This window comes from Amblyomma americanum, chromosome 1 (genome assembly GCF_052857255.1).
Source record: "Amblyomma americanum isolate KBUSLIRL-KWMA chromosome 1, ASM5285725v1, whole genome shotgun sequence".
NCBI lineage: Eukaryota > Metazoa > Arthropoda > Arachnida > Ixodida > Ixodidae > Amblyomma > Amblyomma americanum.
Genome location: NC_135497.1, coordinates 180681068 through 180700489, shown reverse-complemented (window position 1 = coordinate 180700489; position 19422 = coordinate 180681068). Strand labels below are relative to the sequence as shown.

General features: G+C 39.5%; 1 protein-coding gene across 2 annotated transcripts in view; it reads right to left on the bottom strand.

The window, feature by feature from the left end:
• Positions 1–11712: 11712 nt before the first annotated feature.
• The window catches only part of LOC144114282 (uncharacterized), a 33609-nt gene continuing 25899 nt past the window's right edge, over positions 11713–19422 (bottom strand). For both annotated transcript variants that reach the window (XM_077647906.1, XM_077647904.1), the window contains exon 6: positions 11713–14427. In XM_077647906.1, the coding sequence (XP_077504032.1) occupies positions 14274–14427 (154 nt within the window). In that variant the 3' untranslated portion in view covers positions 11713–14273. The remainder of the gene's footprint in view (positions 14428–19422) is intronic.

Below are 19422 nucleotides of genomic sequence, written 5' to 3'. Positions count from 1 at the left end.
GAAAAAAAAAACATGCCACTAAAATTAGGAGTCTGCACTCGTTTAATCCTGTGATGGCCTGATGATGAAAACTCCCGATGACCGTTCTAACTTCCAGCTCTTCATTATTAGCGGCCCCTAAATTGCTGAAATGTAAAAGACTAGTAGGTATATTGGGGGACATGCAGTTCCTATAAAAGCAAAATTAGAAAATTTGACTAATTTCTGAACCTAAAAAGGGTAGAACTGCAAACACTCAGGCACATGCAATAAATCAATGGCGAGATTCAGAATTATTCTGTCGTGTACTGATGTAAAAACACAGCTGATAAAATTTTAGGTGGTTTTGTTGGTATTTCAGTGACTGATCTAGCACATCATCTTCAGCAGCGACGGAGCAGACATTCACACTGCTCTCATAAATGTGTTGGGAAATGTGGTTTGTGCAATGCCTATAGGATATGATAATCTTTTGCAAACACAGATGCAAAATATTGCTGTTCTGCCATCTATGTCAGGTGATATGTTGGAGATTACAACGTAATATAATGCACTTGTGAATTCGTGGATATGGGATCATATTTCCAGAGTATATGAGGTTTGTGTACTATACATATTGAAAGCATTGTTGTATGGTGTGGCTTGTCACCGTGTTCATTGCAGAAATTCATTCAGTGTATGGTGAAACGCTTTCAGTGGCAACAATATTTGGCATTAAGAAAGAAGTGAGAATGCACAATGCACATCTTGGCTGCTGGCTTGACCGTCAATGGAAATTGCTTGGGAACATATAAGTGGTGGTATTGCTGAAACAGTCTTGTTCTTTTGGTTGCTTTTCATGCACAAATATCTCCTTGGCACTTCCTTAGTTAAAATGTAGTCAAGCTCAAGAGGTACTTCGCTTACAAGATCTGCATGTTTAAATAGACACAGAGCTGATGTATACCGCACTTGCCGTCATGCAGTATTCATATAAAATGTGCTGAAGTTTGTGGTTGTGAAGCACGAAACGCACTTCCAAGTGGGATGAGGTAAAATCGTGCACTTGTGCCCTCAATGGCAAGAGAAGCAATGCTGGCAGCACTGAACATCCTTAACTGACCCGCTCTTTTTTTTTCCGGCATGAGATTTCTTCACCGGGTATAAAGCCGTAAAAGTCCAGTGACATCGAAACCCATGCGAGTTGCGGCAATGTCCAGTGCACAGAGCTGATCACATTTTTTTGTTTTATCGCTTCCATGGGCTTGCCCACATGCTGTTTACATTTTTTATGTGGAGAATGAGAGCATTCAATGTTTTGTGCTCGTTTTGCCTCTCCTTGGAAGGCACACTACTAAGCAGTGTGATCCTGCATGTGAGGGTGAGGCAGCTGAGTGTCCCCTCTAATGAAGTCCTGTACCATAGACATTAATTCTAGAACTGATTCCACATTGTTGACATTAATTCTAGAACTGATTCCACATTGTTGATGGTCATGTCATTTTTGTTCTTGACAAATTTTTGTTTTCGCTGGGGGGTGGGGGTGGAGGTGCAACTTTAAATCTGGGCTATGTCATGTCTTTTCTTGTACATAGCAGTAAATGAGACGAGGGCTGCTCCTGAAAATCCAAGATGGGGTCTATGGCCATAACAACTCTGGACACACTACTTAATTGTGTGGCCTTAGTGGGTAAATCTGATTAATTTTGTCATCTTATAAATGCTGCAGGATTGCACTGTGTTTAAAACTTGTATGCCAGTAAGGCAGCAGAACTGCAAAAAAAAATGCTTCTGAGAAACATGAAATAGCTATGATGCTGCACAGCAGGCTGCATCAGCAACGTTTTGGGCAACACACAGTGGTGACAGGTTGGAAAGTGGGTATGGGCCAGCAGAGAAGCAGTGTGATAGCTGATGGGGCACTTGCAGGCTGAGATAGGGAAGAACTTGTTGAGAAGGCATGGTCACCATTGGCAGTCCACGTCTATGTTGATACTTGCACATATAGATTAGCAAATCCACTGTGCTGCAGGAATTCTGAAAAACTCCTGGACTTATTGTTTTTCCCTGGAGCCAAGGAATGGCATCGATTGCTGTATCACTTCCACCTCCCCACTCCAAGAGAAAACTCATTTGCATGGGTACAGACATGGTCCTTGGATAGCACAGTGTCGTTGGCTAGCAAGTGAATGTGGCAATGCACCATTGTTACTGGTCAAAGCATGAGCACATGATCATGGAGGGGTGGCATGATTCAATTTTTGGTTACTGTGGCAACTACGCTGCTGCTGCCACCATAAACCCTGGCAAACTTCCCCAGTGCAGTTGTCACTGCAAACACTGTGCTCTCTGGGGATGTTGAGGGGGAAAGGTATTACCTGGTTTTTCATGTAGGCATGCATCAGAACTGAGGCTGTGCAGGTACTCTGTACTGTTGTCACAAAACACTTCAGGCCATGACAAAAACAGTCATTTAAGAAGTATGACCATATTGCCCGGCAGTCTTCAGTATTTATTTATTTATTTACCCTGAAGGCCTATGAGGAGTTAGAGGGGGTGGGTACAAGGGTTGGATGAAAACAAAATCTGCAGATGCAAAGTAAGCATACGGGGTAACAAAGCACGTGTACACTGAGCATATAACACGAAGGTTTAAAAAAAAAAATGTTCTGGGCACAGCATAAAAAAAAAAAACGACTGGGTAGGTAGACAGGAAATTTATGGCATCTTTGAATGCCACAGGATCGTGAATGCAGATAATGGAAGGGGGCAGGTGGTTCCAATCTATTATAGTTTTTGGCAAGAAAGACTTAAAAATAGATTTGTTATGTGAGGCACAAACTTTATGTGCGTGACTGACATGTGTTGATAAGGAAGCTGGTTCAGAAACTAATTCACTTTTAAGTTAGGGGCTAGTGAAATGAATTTTCTGAACCAGGCACAAATGGGAGACCTTCCTTCGAATGTGTAAGTTCGGTAAACTTATACATGTGTTGTAGGACAAAACTATAAGTTATATACTTTAACGTGGTTTGTACAATAATCAGAAATATATGGAAAGTATGTACAGCTGCTTTATTTCACAATGCATTCAAAGATAATTAAAAAATTACAATGAGCATGTATGGCATAGTCTTTCTGACGGCTGCTTAAATTTGAAATCAAAAAGTATTATTGAAGCAGGTGGCCAATGACATGCAAACTGTTTACTACTCTAGTCACTGTGATTAGTTGGACAGAGAGGGCTTGAATAGGGCATTGCATGAACCAGAATTTAAAAATCATATCACATGCACTAGCTTGTAGCTTCCTGTGCCAATCGTGCAGAATTACATGTGCCGACTTATAATAAAGGGAGGAAATGCAAAAAAAAAGGGCTTGGAAAATATTCAAACTTATTCAACAAATTGAGTTGCTGCACCATAGTTGTAATCTTCGTACGATTTGTTGCATTGCCTGGTGCAAACATCTGTCTTGCCACCATTAACATGAATATTTTCAGTTCTGGTGAACTGGCCCTTTCCTTTTCAAAGCAATTGCAACCGCAAGCTTTAAGAACCTATCATTAGCGATATCGGACGGCTGGGGCCTTCCCCAAGTCTCGTCACGTTTACATGTCATAAGCACATGCTTTTATGCCCAGAAACTTGCAATTAAAAGGTTAACTTCATAATTTGTGCTCCCTATGGTTGAGTTCATGAGATCAAGCATGATGACATAACTCGATGTCTCATGATTTCGTTACTTTTTAAGACAACTCAATAATAGCGCCACACTTTGTCATTTACTGTGACAACGGAGTTCCAGTCAATGGACACTGTAATTCCTTGACAATCGGGTTTCAGCTGAGGATGATAGAAGAACTGTGCCATTTGCCCGTTGCAGCATCTTGAATGTCTGTTCTTAGCAATCTTCAGGATTTTTGTGCTTTTAGTCACTTTGGAGTATCACACTATAAATGTAGGAAACTGCAAAATATACTGTATTATAGCACTGAATATTATTCCTTGCAGTTTACAAGTGTCAACCAAGTAGGCTTGTTCAGTGTTGAACACCTCGACGGGCATGTAAAATTATACGATTGGTTGACAGCTGCATTCTAGGTTGACATAATTTTCATTTCACAAAGCTAAGGACAGTTCTAGGTGCGTGTTGACATCAAAGGATAAACCATCAGTGTAGATTGACAGCATTCCTCTGTGTTCATCTATGCATTTTTTTTTTTCAGCAGCAGAGGAATACAGCAAAGCAAAAAGCAAAATGGGAAATATTTTCTAGTAAAGAAATTTCAGGAAAAATAAACACATAAAACAGCAAACAATGTGTTGCCTACTTAAATGACATTACAGCATGGAAGTGCCATTCAAAATGATCCCTAGTCAAGCATGCACAGCGTGATGAACATTTTAGTTTGGTTAATGGGGTTTAACGTCCCAAAGCGACTCAGGCTATGAGGGACGCTGCAGTGAAGGGCTCTGGAAATTTCGACCACCTGGTGTTCTTTAACATGCTCTGACATCACATAGTACATGAGCCTCAAGAATTTTGCCTCCATAGAAATTCGACCGCCACAGCCGGGATCGAACCCTCGCCTTTCACGTCAGCAGCCGAGCGCCGTAACCACTGAGCCACCGCGGTGGCCAGGTGAACATTTTGATTCTTTGTTTGAGTCACAGGTAAATTAAAAAAATAAATGATGCAAACCACCATACAACAGGATAAGCACCTTTTATTAACAAGGATATGGGCAATACTTTTACACATTGTAAAGTTGTACATTGGGGTTCATGTAAAAAAATCAGGTATTTAAAAGGGCTGATGCCAAGTTTAAGGAACACAAGAACATCAGCTTAAAAAACAAAGGTGTGCTATTTATGACTTGCAAATTTTTGTTCATATGGGGCAAAGTTTTTACCAATGAATACAACTTCGATGACAAGCATGGTGAAAGTAGCTGGAAGAAACATATTCCACAACCTTGCATGATCACATATCTTACCAAATATAAGATGGTCAGTAGTACTAAACATTACATAAATGTTAGTTGTGGAGGTTAATAGGCGCTAGTATGTTTGCTCAACTCTAGCAAACCAGACTAATACTATCAGGGACACTTACTGTGCCGCTTCAAGATACTAGGATGTAAATTTGAAGTGGCAAGACTTCTAAATGGGTTCCTGTAGATAGGCCTCAGCGAGAAATGTTTGTAAGTCCATGCACTACTATAAACCAATTCCGTTCAACATTCTGGCAAATACTGAGGATTTTACTCTAGCAGGAAGACAAAGCACTTTTGCAGCTTGTGGTTTCAACAGCCTAGTATATCAAATGACCATTAATCCTCTTACAGTACATTTTGCTTAAGTGCAAAATCTTTCATAGTGCTACTGCAAGTCAGATTGAGTGCTGCCTTATAATGAGTCCAATGGCACATCATGCTGCCTCTGACAAAGTTTGAAATGATGTGCATATATAGAGGCTGATTAAAGGATGCAGTGGTATTATTCTTTTTTTTTTTTTGCCAGTTCAGTTTGAAACATCAATATTTAATGAAATACTTTGCTGTTGCTACCACTCCACCCTACAGTTGCTCTATATTGCCCTCAGTTCTACTTTTCTACTACAATGTCGTGCTTAGAGACCAGAGTTTTATCCTCTTGAAAACTAAAAGCTGCTAACCATTATTATTTGATATATCTGCTACATAAACTGCTCCAGTAATCCGGAACATGCTGTTAGTCAAAAAACCACTAGAAAGCTAAATTTTCACTGCAGCTAAATTTTCACTGCAGAAACATGCTAGCCATTGCTCAAGAATTGACCCGTTTTTGAAGGGGTGGCAAGACTGATTTGAGCTGTGAGCTCGAACAGACGACTTCATATGGCCTGTGCCAGATGAAGGTATCAGAGGCATAATACGCTACCCTTGTGCACTTTGAGCTAATGCTTACCAGCAACATGCATGGCTGGTGCACTTGTGGAGAAAGATGCCATTCATGCATAAGTGTACATGGGTAGCATCTTGCATGACTCTCAGAGATGAACAGCCTGATTGCCTCTTTCATAATAAACTGTCAACAACACAGAATGTTTCACTGTTACATCATTATTAAATGGAGTGCAGGAATGAAAAACTGCCGTGTGAGAAATGATGCACTTTCAAGTTGATGATTTTTTTTTAGCTCTAGATGTAGTGTGTGACAAATCAAATAAAACAAGAACAAAAAAATGACCAAGTTAAAGAAACCAGTCCTACTAGAAACATACAAAACTTCAAAAATTTCCTGAAGTACACTAATTAGTTAATGTAAGGATGGATGTTCTTTTCCATTTGCTTTGAAAAGTAAAGACATTAATTTTGGCAAACACATTTCGCTATATAGGAAATTGCAGCCTGCTGTCACCCTGTGAACACATTTTCATTTTCACTTTGCAAATATATTTTAGTTTGTGATGTAGATTCAACAGTTTGGACAGTAAAAATGCATGCTTATCACTTCATGTGCCAAAACCTGTGAATTCAGTATAACATTACTTCAGAGATTCTGACAGGAAAAAAGTTTGACTTCAATAAGCTGTAATGGCTTCTATAGCCCTATGGAAGAATCGTAAGCACTTTTTAACAGGACAACAATGTATAGCCTGAATGACGTAAGGGCATGGAGTCCTTTGGCACTAAGTCATGCTACCAGTGAAATCCTGGATGATAAAACAGTCACGGATTTCACTGTTATTTTATTCAACGAGCTCCTCTGCAATGCCCTCATAATATCTTGTAGCTTGGCTAACTTTTTGGAGCTGAAGCCAAAAAATATAAGTATCTTGGTGTAACCTTCAAGACCTGCAGTTATAGCTAACATAGGTAAATAGTGGTGTAAAGTTTTCAGGATTAGGAAAACTGTAGTAATGATTGTGGTGACTTGAGCATACTTCTTCAGTTGGTTATAATGTAGAATATATGACAAAAATATGAAGGTGACATATCTTAAAAATTTACATTATGAGTATATGTGAAACATTTACAAAAAGGAAGCTTGAAATTACCAGCCAGTGCAAGTATACGGGGAAAAAAAAAATCTTGCACTGTGTACTCCATAAAACTGTGCTCCAAAATAAAGCACAAGAAGCTGGTCTAAAATGAAAGCACCCCAACTATGGAGTTGAAGTATAGCTCCACTTCATAGTAAATATCTGTTAATACATTTGATGAAAGCACAGATCACATAAGTGCTGAAAGGAGGTACTGCCAATAAACAATTCAAAGTATGTGGCAAGTCAAACATGGGTCACAACGCAAAAAGCAGACCAAGATTGTAAAACCATGGCTTCAGTATGTACGCAGAATAATAATTATTTCCTGTGGGAATGAAAACATACATAGTTGTTCACTGTATCGGCATGAGCATAGTAAACTGCCACAACTAAATAGCTGCCGTTCTCAAGTGCTCTTGTAAACTCATACGAGTAAGTGCAAAACTGCAAGGATGTTTTAACCTTGCATGTGCAAGTGCTTTTTTTAGATCCAGAATGCATGAAAACACTGCTCTAGTTCACATTAATAATGTTCACAGATTATGCATGGCTATGCATACAACCCATCACCCATGCCTGCAGCATTTTTGAATAATAAAGAAAGCTGTTGTAAAATAGCATTATCACTAAATGGTTAAGAGCACTCAGTTTCAAGAATATACCAAAACACATTACCACTGCAGCGGTGCCAAATGCATCTGTAAGTAGCTGTTAACACTAACTAGTTTCACACAGTGAACAGAACATGTCTATACCTCATTCTTGGCACCAGATATGCCGTGAACCATGGGCACAAACATTTATAATATATCTTAAACTCTGTAGTTGAGCTCTACTATGATCACTACACAGGAAAACCTCTGTACAGTATCACTATGAGGATAAAAAAAATCCTATTTATAGCACTATTGTGTATCTGAACTATATACATGTGTGTGTATATGTGTATGTGTACACATGGAAAAATTATACGCCCTGTACAATGCTCTCACTCTTAAATATCTCGCTATAGGGCATGTAAAGTAGTGTGTATGAAGCAAAATAATTGTAATAGTTTCTGATTCTAGTGATTTTCATATTTAAGGTGCCAATTGATAACGCACAGTGCTGCTTGTAGTTTGTACTCAAAACTGCCACTTCAGTAATAAGAAAAATGGGACTTCACTGCAAGTGATGATGCACACATAGCTTCAGTGCATTTAAATGGGAATGCATGAGCACATATCTATAGCTGTTGTCAAAATACACTGGTGAGTGAGTTTGCTTCTGGGCCACAATGTGTGGCTCATTTGCATCGCCAGTGCTCCAGATCTCTTGAGAGTGAAAGGAGCATGTTCTCACTCCGTGTGAGCTCATGAGTTCAAGAAGTGCTACCAGAGCCTGATTCCATGAGGCAGCAGCGAATCGATGGCCTGTGTATTTTTGATGAAGGCTGTAAGTAAAAGTATGTGTTTGAAGGGGGGGGGGGGACCTCAAGTTCATGCAATGTGAAAAAACTGCAATCTTCACTAGACACCTAGAAGTCCTATATGTCAGCAGATCAGCTCATCTCCAAAGAATGGGTGAATGGGTCAGATGCAATGCCTGCCTCCCACTGCATAACAGGCATGTGGGGAGACCATAGGGACCATGCAAGCATATGCCAAACACAATGGGCAGTTTTGCAACTTTCCTACAAAAGGGAAACACAGCAAGGTCCCACTCATCATGCGTCCAGTTTGAGCTGATGGCTACACTGTGACCATGTTAAACAAGGGCAAAACTGCATGCAGCCAGCAGTTTTGCATACAGAGAATCGGTTATTTGGAATCAAGGCTTTACATTTTTTTGTCAGAATTCTTATATTACTCTTCTCTGACAGAGCTTATGAACTCCTACAAGTGCAACACAAATAGAAACATAAAATAATCAATACCATCATACTGTTACTGCAGCTTTCCCTCAAGGAAATTAAAGAACACTTGGTCCTTTTAGACGAAGGCACCTAGAAAGTGACACCTACACACAAGATGCCTTTCAATCATTTTCGCTGTTTACATGCAGAATCACAAAATGCACAAATTAAAACTACAGTATAATGACTGTGTACATATGCTTGAAGCAAAAAAAAAACATTTTTGCTGACACAGGCGTGAATACATTAGCAAAGAACTTCTGCAAAATTTTATCAGCATTACAGCTCAGTCAGGTTTAAGCTAGCTTTTTTACCCTCCAGCAAGCATAAATGCATAACGGCAGCTATATTTGTACTCAAAATTGTTAACACTTTTGGAGTGGACTAAATTTTTCAGAGCTTCAGCCAGTGAAAGAGCTGCAGCAGCAACATCACATTACTTAGTTTTTCTACTCTGGCTAGTAAAAATTGCCTAGTGCTTTATGAAGCAAATGCAATTACTGCACCAAACCACTATCTTATTGCTGCTAACTTTAAATAACCTTTTCTTATCTGCTTTACTTTGTTGTACAGCCAACTAACAACTGTTAATTCATGCTCAGTTTTTGCAGCGGCAACTAACATGCTCTTCTAATAAAGGCTGTCCAGAAGCTGCTACTACGGAGGCAGTGTACTACTGTAGGGTAGTGTTAACAAGACTTCCCTTACCATTTCCCTTTGCACAAAGGCTTTCATTCCATAAGTAACTTTGTCCTCACCTTGCACTCGGAGGATATAGTACTTAGCAAAGTACTTTGTAAGTGCAGTATTGCATATCTCCCTTGCTCATATGTCTTGAAGTATGAAAAAAAAAAAAGTCAACTCACAAAATAACAAATGTTTATTCTAACAAACAAATTGTGGATACTCCTCCCCCTGATACCTGTAGCACTCAAAGCTGTAATTACAAAAAATTGAAGTAGATTCAGCTTTGACTTCAAATAAATGAAACTTATAAAAACATTCTTGTCCAAGAAACAAAAAGGACGAGATCATTCCAAAGCAATCTTGTTCAATCCGTTACTGGCATAACTACAGAGCAAAGTTTTAAAGAACAATATGTAAAACAACCAACTGTACACATGTACGGGATGGCAGCAGCCTCCTGAGGTGATTCGCTTATGCCCATAAGAGAGAGAGGGTAGATTGAAACTGGATAGAAAAGAGGTGGTCTCTCCCGCATCACTGCTGTGTCGAGGTGTTCATAAGACAGCCCAAAAAGAGCTAAATGCACTTGCTGTCTACAGTACGCATTGCAGACTGGCTGAAGCTAAAGCCTGTGCTCACGAAAATTACAGCCATAAACACTCTACAATACATTTTTTTCCCCATGAGTTTTTGGAGTGCTTTGAGACAAGGGTTTCAGAGTTACTGAAAAACTTTTTCAATGCCCATCCACTTCATAAGATTGAGGTTTAACTGCACTCTACTTTTCAGTATTGTGATGAAACTGCTGCATGCATTATGAAACCTGAAAAATCTGGAGAATAAAATTACTAGTGTTCTTTCCCTGCCAGAAAATTTTGTGCCAGGCATTGTTCTAAATACAAGAGAAATCAAAGCTAGACAACACAATGTCAAAGAGGAAGGCTAACTGACAAGGGTTTTAGAGTTACTGAAAAAATTTTTTCAATGCCCATCCACTTCAACAGATTGAGGTTTAACTGCACTCTACTTTTCAGTATATTGTGATGAAACTGCTGTATGCATTATGAAACCTGAAAAATCTGGAGAATGAAATTACTAGTGTTCTTTCCCTGCCAGAAAATTTTGCAACTACCAAACAGCACACCCAGAGGTACTAATCGAAGTTAACGTCTATGATACACCAGCAACTAAACACCAATAGCATCTGCATTTTGAAAGTGCCAAGATAATGAAAGAAGAGTTCATAAAAGTCTCAATCACTAGGTCAGCATCACTCGCGCAACTACTGGGGAACATTCCAAAAACCAACTTGTTTTTGTTTCTAAGCGAGACCTTGAGAAGTAATTTTCGTTCCAGTCTCACAGGTGAATGCAGTCCGGTGTTAATCACCTGGCCGTGGGAAGCACATAGTTTAGCAGAAGCCTGTCGTGGAAAACTGGTCAAGAATGAGGAGCGAGGAGCAACTCAACATTATCAGGAGTTCCACAATAAGAGTATTTTAAAACACTAACCTCCTCAAAGGAAGTGAGCACTGAGTGCAAAATTCTTGCTGAAACAAAAAGAGTACCAAACTGCAGAAATATTACCTGAAGAACCATTGTTGTGGCAGTTTGTTCCACACATGACTTCTACCTTGCAAGGAAGTTACCCATGTTTGCCACATAAGCACATGAATTATCAGTGCTCCTTCTTAGAACTGTTCCTGCAAACAACATTGTTACTGAACTGCCATATTCAGTTCTGATTTAATTTCATGCCTGCTTTCTGCAGAAGCACTGAGGCAGCCTTGCTGTAATGATAATCAGTCCTGTTACATATAAGCTAATTTTGATGGTCACATATGTACCAGCGCACCCTTTACAAAGGCCTAAGAATTTTACTAAACATTGTAAAAGCAAGCATATGCATATAAAATGCAGACAGTATACTATATACGCTACCATGTACTACGCTTTTTGGCAAATAGTGCAAAGAGTGATATTAGGCTAGTTAATCACATTAAAGTACTTATCTCTGATATGGTACTCCGACTGGTACCACTGTTTTTTACTAAATCAACATCTCTGGTTTACTGACCTACTATCCTGAAATATTGGAACATGAGCAAATTAACTGAGTCTAGTGGTTTTTTTTTTTTTTTTCCACGGAAGCTAGAATTTTACTATGGACAGATTTATTACAATGGAGTTCTGCTGCTTACTGCTGATCACTATACACCATTGTAACCTTAATGTTTAGGCCTGTTTTAATCTACTTTTCTTGGTTAGATTTTAAACAGGAATGCAATTTTTATCTAGCAAAAATACTACAAGTACACACAACCCACTGTGTGCTATTTTAACTTCACCAACTGGCCAAACATCACAAGTGAGACATTGTAGGCAGAGCTAAAAATTAGTGTATTTGTTGTGTATGTGCAGAATGGAAGACAGAGCAATGCAGACAAGGAGGAGAACACTACAATAATACAATGTATCATGTGTCAGTGCTGCTCTATCTTCCATTATGCATGGCCAACTGCCCAAACAGTAATATGTAGAGATCCTCATTTCTCACAAAACATTTCACCATACACCCTCTGTCTTCAGATTCACTTGGATATTTATCATTCTCTCTCTCTCTCTTTAGGTTGACTTTGATGAAGGATACAGAGTTTTTTTTTTTTAATTTATAAAGCTTTAACTTAATTTCACACACCAGGCTGTACACCTTGTCCAATCATTGGTGCAACATCTCCGACACTGAGTCCGTGAGGCTTAATACTTTTGCAGACAATGCTGCATTGTTTGTGAACCCAGCCTGCATACCTGCCATTGAAGCACTTCTTGTCTCTAAGGTTCTACTAGAACTTGGGAAAAAGATGCAACAATTTCTAACGACTTCTATTAAACTACTTTTTTGAGTACCTTTAGCAAGAAATGTCTTAAGTACTACTATGTCCACAGTCTGTCCTGCTTATTAAATATGTTCATTTTAGGATTTGGCGAAAGCGAAAAGCCTGCTCCCTTCACAGAAACAGTACAGAATTTAAAATCTGCAAGGTTGGAAGAGCTCTTACATATTATCAGCTGTCGCAGTGGTCAATAACCATGATGCCATGGAGCCTGTGTGTTACACATTACTATGCAGGCAAGACTAGATGACCTACTATACTGACTGCAGAGCTGAAGAGCAATACAATTAGACTGCATTAAACCAAACTCTTTGGAGCAGCAGATTTATGTTCAAACTGTCCCAAGTAAGAATTACCCCCTTTTTTTCATCATAATTTATTACTTTACAAGCCAAACCAGCATGATAGGCTATGAGGCAGGCTGTACTGGAGGAGGTGAGGATTAATTTTGACCTCCTGGTGCTTTTTAACATGCAGCAAAACCTTAGCACATGAATTTTTTGTCGCATTTCACCTTCACTCGAGCACAGACACTGTGACCGGCACTAAGCCTGCGAACTTGTGCTCAGCAGCCAGATGCCATAGCCACTGAGCCATCGTGGATGAGTTTGAACGACCTTAAATCCATTTATCACTTCCGAAATAAGCAGCTGCATGCACAAAGCAAATTCTTGGAACATTCATCTGGCTACAAATGTACAACTGTAGCCAAAAGTCTTTAGAACACGTCAGCAGCAACCAAAGCTGATATCCTTGTTGTTAGCAGGGGATCCTGAACCACACTTATGGGGGTGAAAGTAGGACTCACATACTCAAATGTGCAGTAATGAAATGATGTGGTTGTTGGCAGACATGGAACCTATGAACCTAGAAAGCTTCTTGCATGTCCTGAAGGCTTTTGCCACCGACAGTACAATCACAGGTTAAACTTTGGTGAACAGGTTGCAATACAAGCTTATGCAACTGACAGTTAAGGCTGGACACAAAAAAAAGCTACGAGTGCAATTTTCACGCTATTGTCTAAGCCACCTCTATTTTACCTAACCAATAATGCATAATGGTTCATGTATGGTAGTTTGTGGCTGCAGAGGAAGGTTGAGTTTTTCTTGTAGGAGTTGGAATTAACCGGGAGTGCTATTCACATCTGTGTGATTCAAAATATATGCTGAAAACATAGCAAGCAAACCAAAGCTTTAGAACTGTTGAAATTCAAGAGAAACTACATGTCACCCAAGCTTGAATAATCACAAACCTATTGTAGTTGCCTTTCTTTTTTTTCTTCCAATAATGACTGTGACACACAGCCAAGCCAGCAACCATGATCTCGCTTCCACAAACAACACATTTAACAAACTATGTGGCACTTTACTGCACACATAATTCAGTCGCTTGCAAGACTGAACACGGATGTCAACTATCATGTCTGCAAGGCAGAACATGGTAGACACTACATATGTGCAGCGTGTAGCAAGCAGCATACACAAGCTACCGTACAGGTACGATTCCAAGATTTTGAGATTTACACATGTAATCATGTCCTGTCAACCACATATGCCAGTGACAATGTATCCAAACACACAGTAAAACTGAGTTTCTTGGGTGCTCCAATTTCATCATAACGTGCCCACTTATGGATTCTTATTTCTGTGCTATCAGCTGCTATAGGTAAATAATACTATTGATGGTCACTTTAATAAATGTCACACATGTTCCACAATCTTCAAAGTATATGCTCTTAGTTTCCATCTTTTTTCAATAGCTGATGGCACCCATATTTTATGTTACAATGCACCGGCACAGCATTATGCATTATATAGACGTCGCAATGGCCTTAGAATTTGTGTAAATTGGGAACTCAAAGCAGATGAGACATTTGAAGCAAGATGGCACCTCTCTGTAGAGTCCCGGCGGCAATGGCAGCAAGGGACTGGTGCTCCGCTTGTACCGCTGGTACTCTTCCATGCTGTATAAAACAGCATTGTGACTATTAAAATGAAAGTAGCGTTTTAAGGCATGAAAAACATTTGGCTTACAACACTGAAGTGCAAAAGCACTGAAGATTGGGCCAGTTGGTATTGATCCATCTTGAAAAAACGCAGCAGCACGAAAAAATGGGGATGAAATAGACACACATTCATCCTGTCGTACGTGTGTCTATTTCGTCCACGTTTTTTCAAGATGGAACACTGAAGTACAGTCTTTTAAGAAGAGTACAAAATGCTTAAAGAACTGTTTTTAGGTTTTATGTAATTTAACGTCCCAAAGCGACTCAGGCTATGATGGATGCCATAGTGGAGGGCTCCGGATAATTTCAACCACCACCTGGGGTTCTTTAATGTGCACTGAGATCGCATAGTACACACGCCTCTAGTATTTCACCTCCATCGAAATGTGACTGCCATGACCGGAATCAAGCTCGCATCTTTCAGGTCAGCAGCCGAGCACCATAACCACTGAACCACTAGGGCGGCCGCTTAAAGAATTATTTTTTGTAAAAATACTACTAAGTACTACAATGTTGATGCTGTCTCAGATGAAAAGAAGTGTCATGTTGATGAATGAGTCAGTATTCAGTATTGTGTGCAGATAAATTAATTACAAAATTGATCACACTATTCTGAGGCAAATGTATTTTGTCACAGAAAAGTTTTCATTGATTTTTCCCCAAGTCATCCGCATGCTGTTGAGCAATAGCTCAGATTAATTCCAAAATTGTCATTTTTCACTGTTTAAAATAAGGATGCCAGCAACTAAAACCACCTGAATGTAAAATCTACGCTCTTTTTTTGGACAGCATTAGCAAGCTGTAATGCCAGTATACCAACGTAAAACTGATGTAACAGCTCTTGCACTGTAGAGAGCTGCAAAACTGTTAAAAAAAAAAAAAGCTCGCTGCAAAGCAAGTTAAGCATTCCAGATTGTAGCCAGCTACATTATAGGCTCATTAATTCAATTAAAGGGAGACATGGCAGATAAAATAGCCAATTTGGTGAAAATTTTCTTTTTTTTTTATGAACCCTGTCTTGACCAATCTCGTGACAAAAAATATAGCAAAATATGGAGTGTAAATTTAGAAAATGACTTTTTTGTATGTGTGGTCATCGAAAATTGCGAACGAATTGTGATTCTGATGGCCCTGGCACATTGAAAATTCCATGGGTTTCTGACAATGGAGCACCACAGTCTTAGTGTCATTATAAAGATGAGCGATCAAAAGATAAGAGCTTATGTTGGTTGGAATGCTGCATTTCTCTGACCAAAAGCATGCGAGGCGATAAACGAGGCAAATGAGAGAATAAACTTCAAGGTTGCGGCTCACTTTTTCTGCCTTTGCTATTACCCATTGACGCAGTGGGTAATAGCAAAGGCAGAAAAAGTCCGTGTTCTTGTTGCGCAGTTCGTCTTTTTTGCATTATGATCAACCAACTAGCCCGACAAGTCCTGTTATTACCCATCCCTTTGGCATGTCCTAATGAATGACAGTAAATGATTATATTTGTTGAGTATGAATCCTGAGACGTTGAGGTGTGCAATAAAGTTTTTAATTTTTCTATGTACGCATGCAATAACTTTTTTTTTATGTGGTTTTTGCAAGAGATGTCTTTATGGAGATATGCATGCTGGAGTAACTTTTATTTCCATGAGCACTGGGCATCTCAAAAAAAGAACTAGTAGCTATATTGCACAGAACAGGGCTTTGTGAACATGCTGCATAAAAAACTTCTCCACTTTCTTTTAGCCATTTAATGCCGCGGGGATGACTTTATGAGCATAATTGCAATACGCAACAACTGTACCAGTTAGCTTAAAATAAAATGCAGTTCTATAATCATTGTAAAATGTTACACTTCTTTGCCATATTTTGTTACATTTCATGCGTATATAACAAAAATATTTTTAACTGCAGTGTCCCACCTTAACAGTGAAAAGCACTCTTAGATAATATGTAGTCTGCGTCACCTTTGTGTAGTGCTCAAGCAGTTCGCACCCGGCAATAAAAACTGCCATTAGACAGCACCCATGATTCTTTGAAGGACATTTGGACTGGAACATGCACATAGATTTGGTCGCAGCCAGGATGTCACGAGTGTGTGGCACACTCAATAAATTACAGCATTATTTACCAAGATACATCAAACTCGTAATTTACATTAGTTTGTTCATGTCCCACATTAACTATTGCCATTTAGTGTGGGAAACCACCACTTTAAACAACATTTAAATACTTCATAGGATTCAAAAGAAAGCAATCCGTGCTGTAACAAATTCTCCACAGGGCTGCCATACTGAGCCCCTCTTTAAAGACCTCAATTTAACCCCAACTCCCAAGCTTCATAAAACCACGCTTCTGAAGTGCTATAAAATGGGCATTAAGTATAAAAACAGCTTCTTTACTACAGCTCTCAAAAAGAAAAAAGCGCACAGCACTCAAATGTTGCAAGAGTGGGAGGTTCCGTGTATTCGAACCAGCTAATTGGAAAGCAAATGCTACGTTTCCTTCTTCCCAACTATTTAACTACTAGTGTTGTAAAAGCAGATTTTTTCCACGCACTTTTGTGGCTTTTTTTTGTCCTTTTTCTTTCCTTTTTATTTGAACTTCCTTCTTCTTCTCCTGCTCGCATGTGCTCAATGTGTATAAGTTCATGTGCTGTATACGGTTTCTTGCTGTGTCAGCTTACGCCAAGTGTATGGGGCAGTGAACCTTGTCAAGCTGTTTGTATGGCTTTTAGTCTACGGCCCTCAGTATCGATGTATCTGATGCTGAAATAAAATGAATTTGAATTTCCAGTCAAAGTGCTTGTGCTCACTTTGCTTCCACATCTCTACTTCCATGCAAGTGCTTCCTCTAGAACCTAGCAGCTGCAACGAGGTGTAGCTTTGTTTGCAGGGAAGTGCACCGCTCGAGTGCTCTACACAAGGATGACGCATGCTGTACAACCTCTCGTTATGACAATGCTCCAAATGCACTTTCTTTTTCTGTAGAGTGAGATAAGTAGTGAAAGACAAAATCACAAAAACTAGAGGCTTGTCCACTATTTGCAACACAAGAGAACATCTAAAGCAACACATACAGGAAATAAATCTGCATAATATCACTGACTGTTTCTTGACCTATAATGCAGGTGAAAATTCTGTAAGGAATTGAGGTTCTCAAATAGCATAAATTTTATAGAGCCACATTCTCTTGGCTTAGGTATAGCTGGATACAACTCAAGAATGAAGTGGTAAATGCCTCTTACAGGAGGCCCTCGAACCATTGATATTTGCCTATTGTCAAGATGCCGCAGAAAAGCAACCTTTCATCTGCTAGTCTGGCATAGCAGGTGGTTAGCAGGTGCAAGGTGGCTGATTGTTAAGTGACGACAGCAGGCCGATGCCATAAGAACAGCCCGAATGATGAGAATAAACACGAAATATACATCATACTGTGCTCCCATCCTGGTATCGTGCAGGATGTGGAAGTGTTAGGCAAGGTGCAAGGCATAAAATTAGCCTAAATTTGAATAGCGAATGGGGGAAACCAGTAATAAAAAAGCACACAAACGATTAGTGGTAAGAAGGAAAGTAGAGGAGTTCAGGATCTTGCTCAAGAATAGATAGTCCACTTTAACCAAGGAAGGTGATCGACTTTAGTGTTTAAGTGATTAATGAAAATAATCACAGAGTGTGCAACAGAAATAGGGGGCAGGGTGGCTAGGCAGGATACTTGCAAGCTCTCTCAGGAGACGAAAGATCTGATTAAGGAACTCCAAAGAATAAAAGCCTCTAATGTCATAGGCAGAATACAATTAGCAGAATTGTCAAGGCTTGTAGAACATTGCGCAAAAAAATGATGACACAAATGCATGACAACAGGAATTAACACAAAGCTACCAAACAGAACAGGCACTAGGTTAGCACACATTCTGTCTTGCCTTTGTGTCTTCATTTTTTTGTGCAATGTTCTGCAAGCAAAACCAATTCATCCAGTTTTCTGTTATTCTAATACCGAGACTAATCAATAAGTGTAGGGTAAACACACAAGGAAGTATAATATGGGGTGTTCGAGCATGCTCGCAGAATGGAGGTAGCCTATGTGGTCAAGAGGAAATTAGGCATTAAAAAAGATTAGGCATACACACTCAGAGAGAATGAGGGCAATGTTATCACCAGTACAGATAAGATAGTTAAAGTAGCTGAGGAAGTCTACACAGATCTGTAGAGTAGCCAAAATAATCATTACACTAATGACAGAAGCAGTGGCATGGAGGAATCGCAAATCTCACTGCTAATGAAAGAGGAAGTAAAGAAAGCCTTACAAGCAATGCAGAAAGGAAAAGCGGCAAACGAGGACCAAGTGAATGCAGATCTGTCAAAGGACGATGGGAACATTGTGCAAGACAAACTTGCTACCCTCTACATGTAATGCCTCAGGACCTTGAGTGTACCGAAAGCTTGGAAGAGCATTAACGTTATTTTAATCCATAAGAAATGCGATGCCAAGGTCTTGAAAAATTACCCACCAATCAGCTTACTGTCTGTTGCTTACAAAGTTTTCACTCAGATAATCACTAATGGAACTGGACCAACCTTAGACTTAAGTCAACCAAAGGACCAGGCTGGCATTTTGGAAAGGCTACTTGACAGTATACCATATTCACACCATCAATCAGGTGATAGAGAAATGTGCAGAATATAAGCAACCCCTACTTATAGCCTTCATAGATTGTAAGAAAGCATTTGACTGTAAAAACCGCAGCAGTCATGCAGGCATTGCATAACAAGGATGTAGAAAAGACATGCAAAGGTACTGGAAAATAGCTATAGTGGTGGCACACTGGCCACAGCTCTCCACAGGGAAGGTGAGAAAATCCCAATTAGGAAGTGTGTCAGGCAGGAAGACACAATATCTCCACTACTATTTCAGTGCATTTAAAGGAGGTATTTAGAGAACTTGGTTGGGAAGAGTTGGGGATAA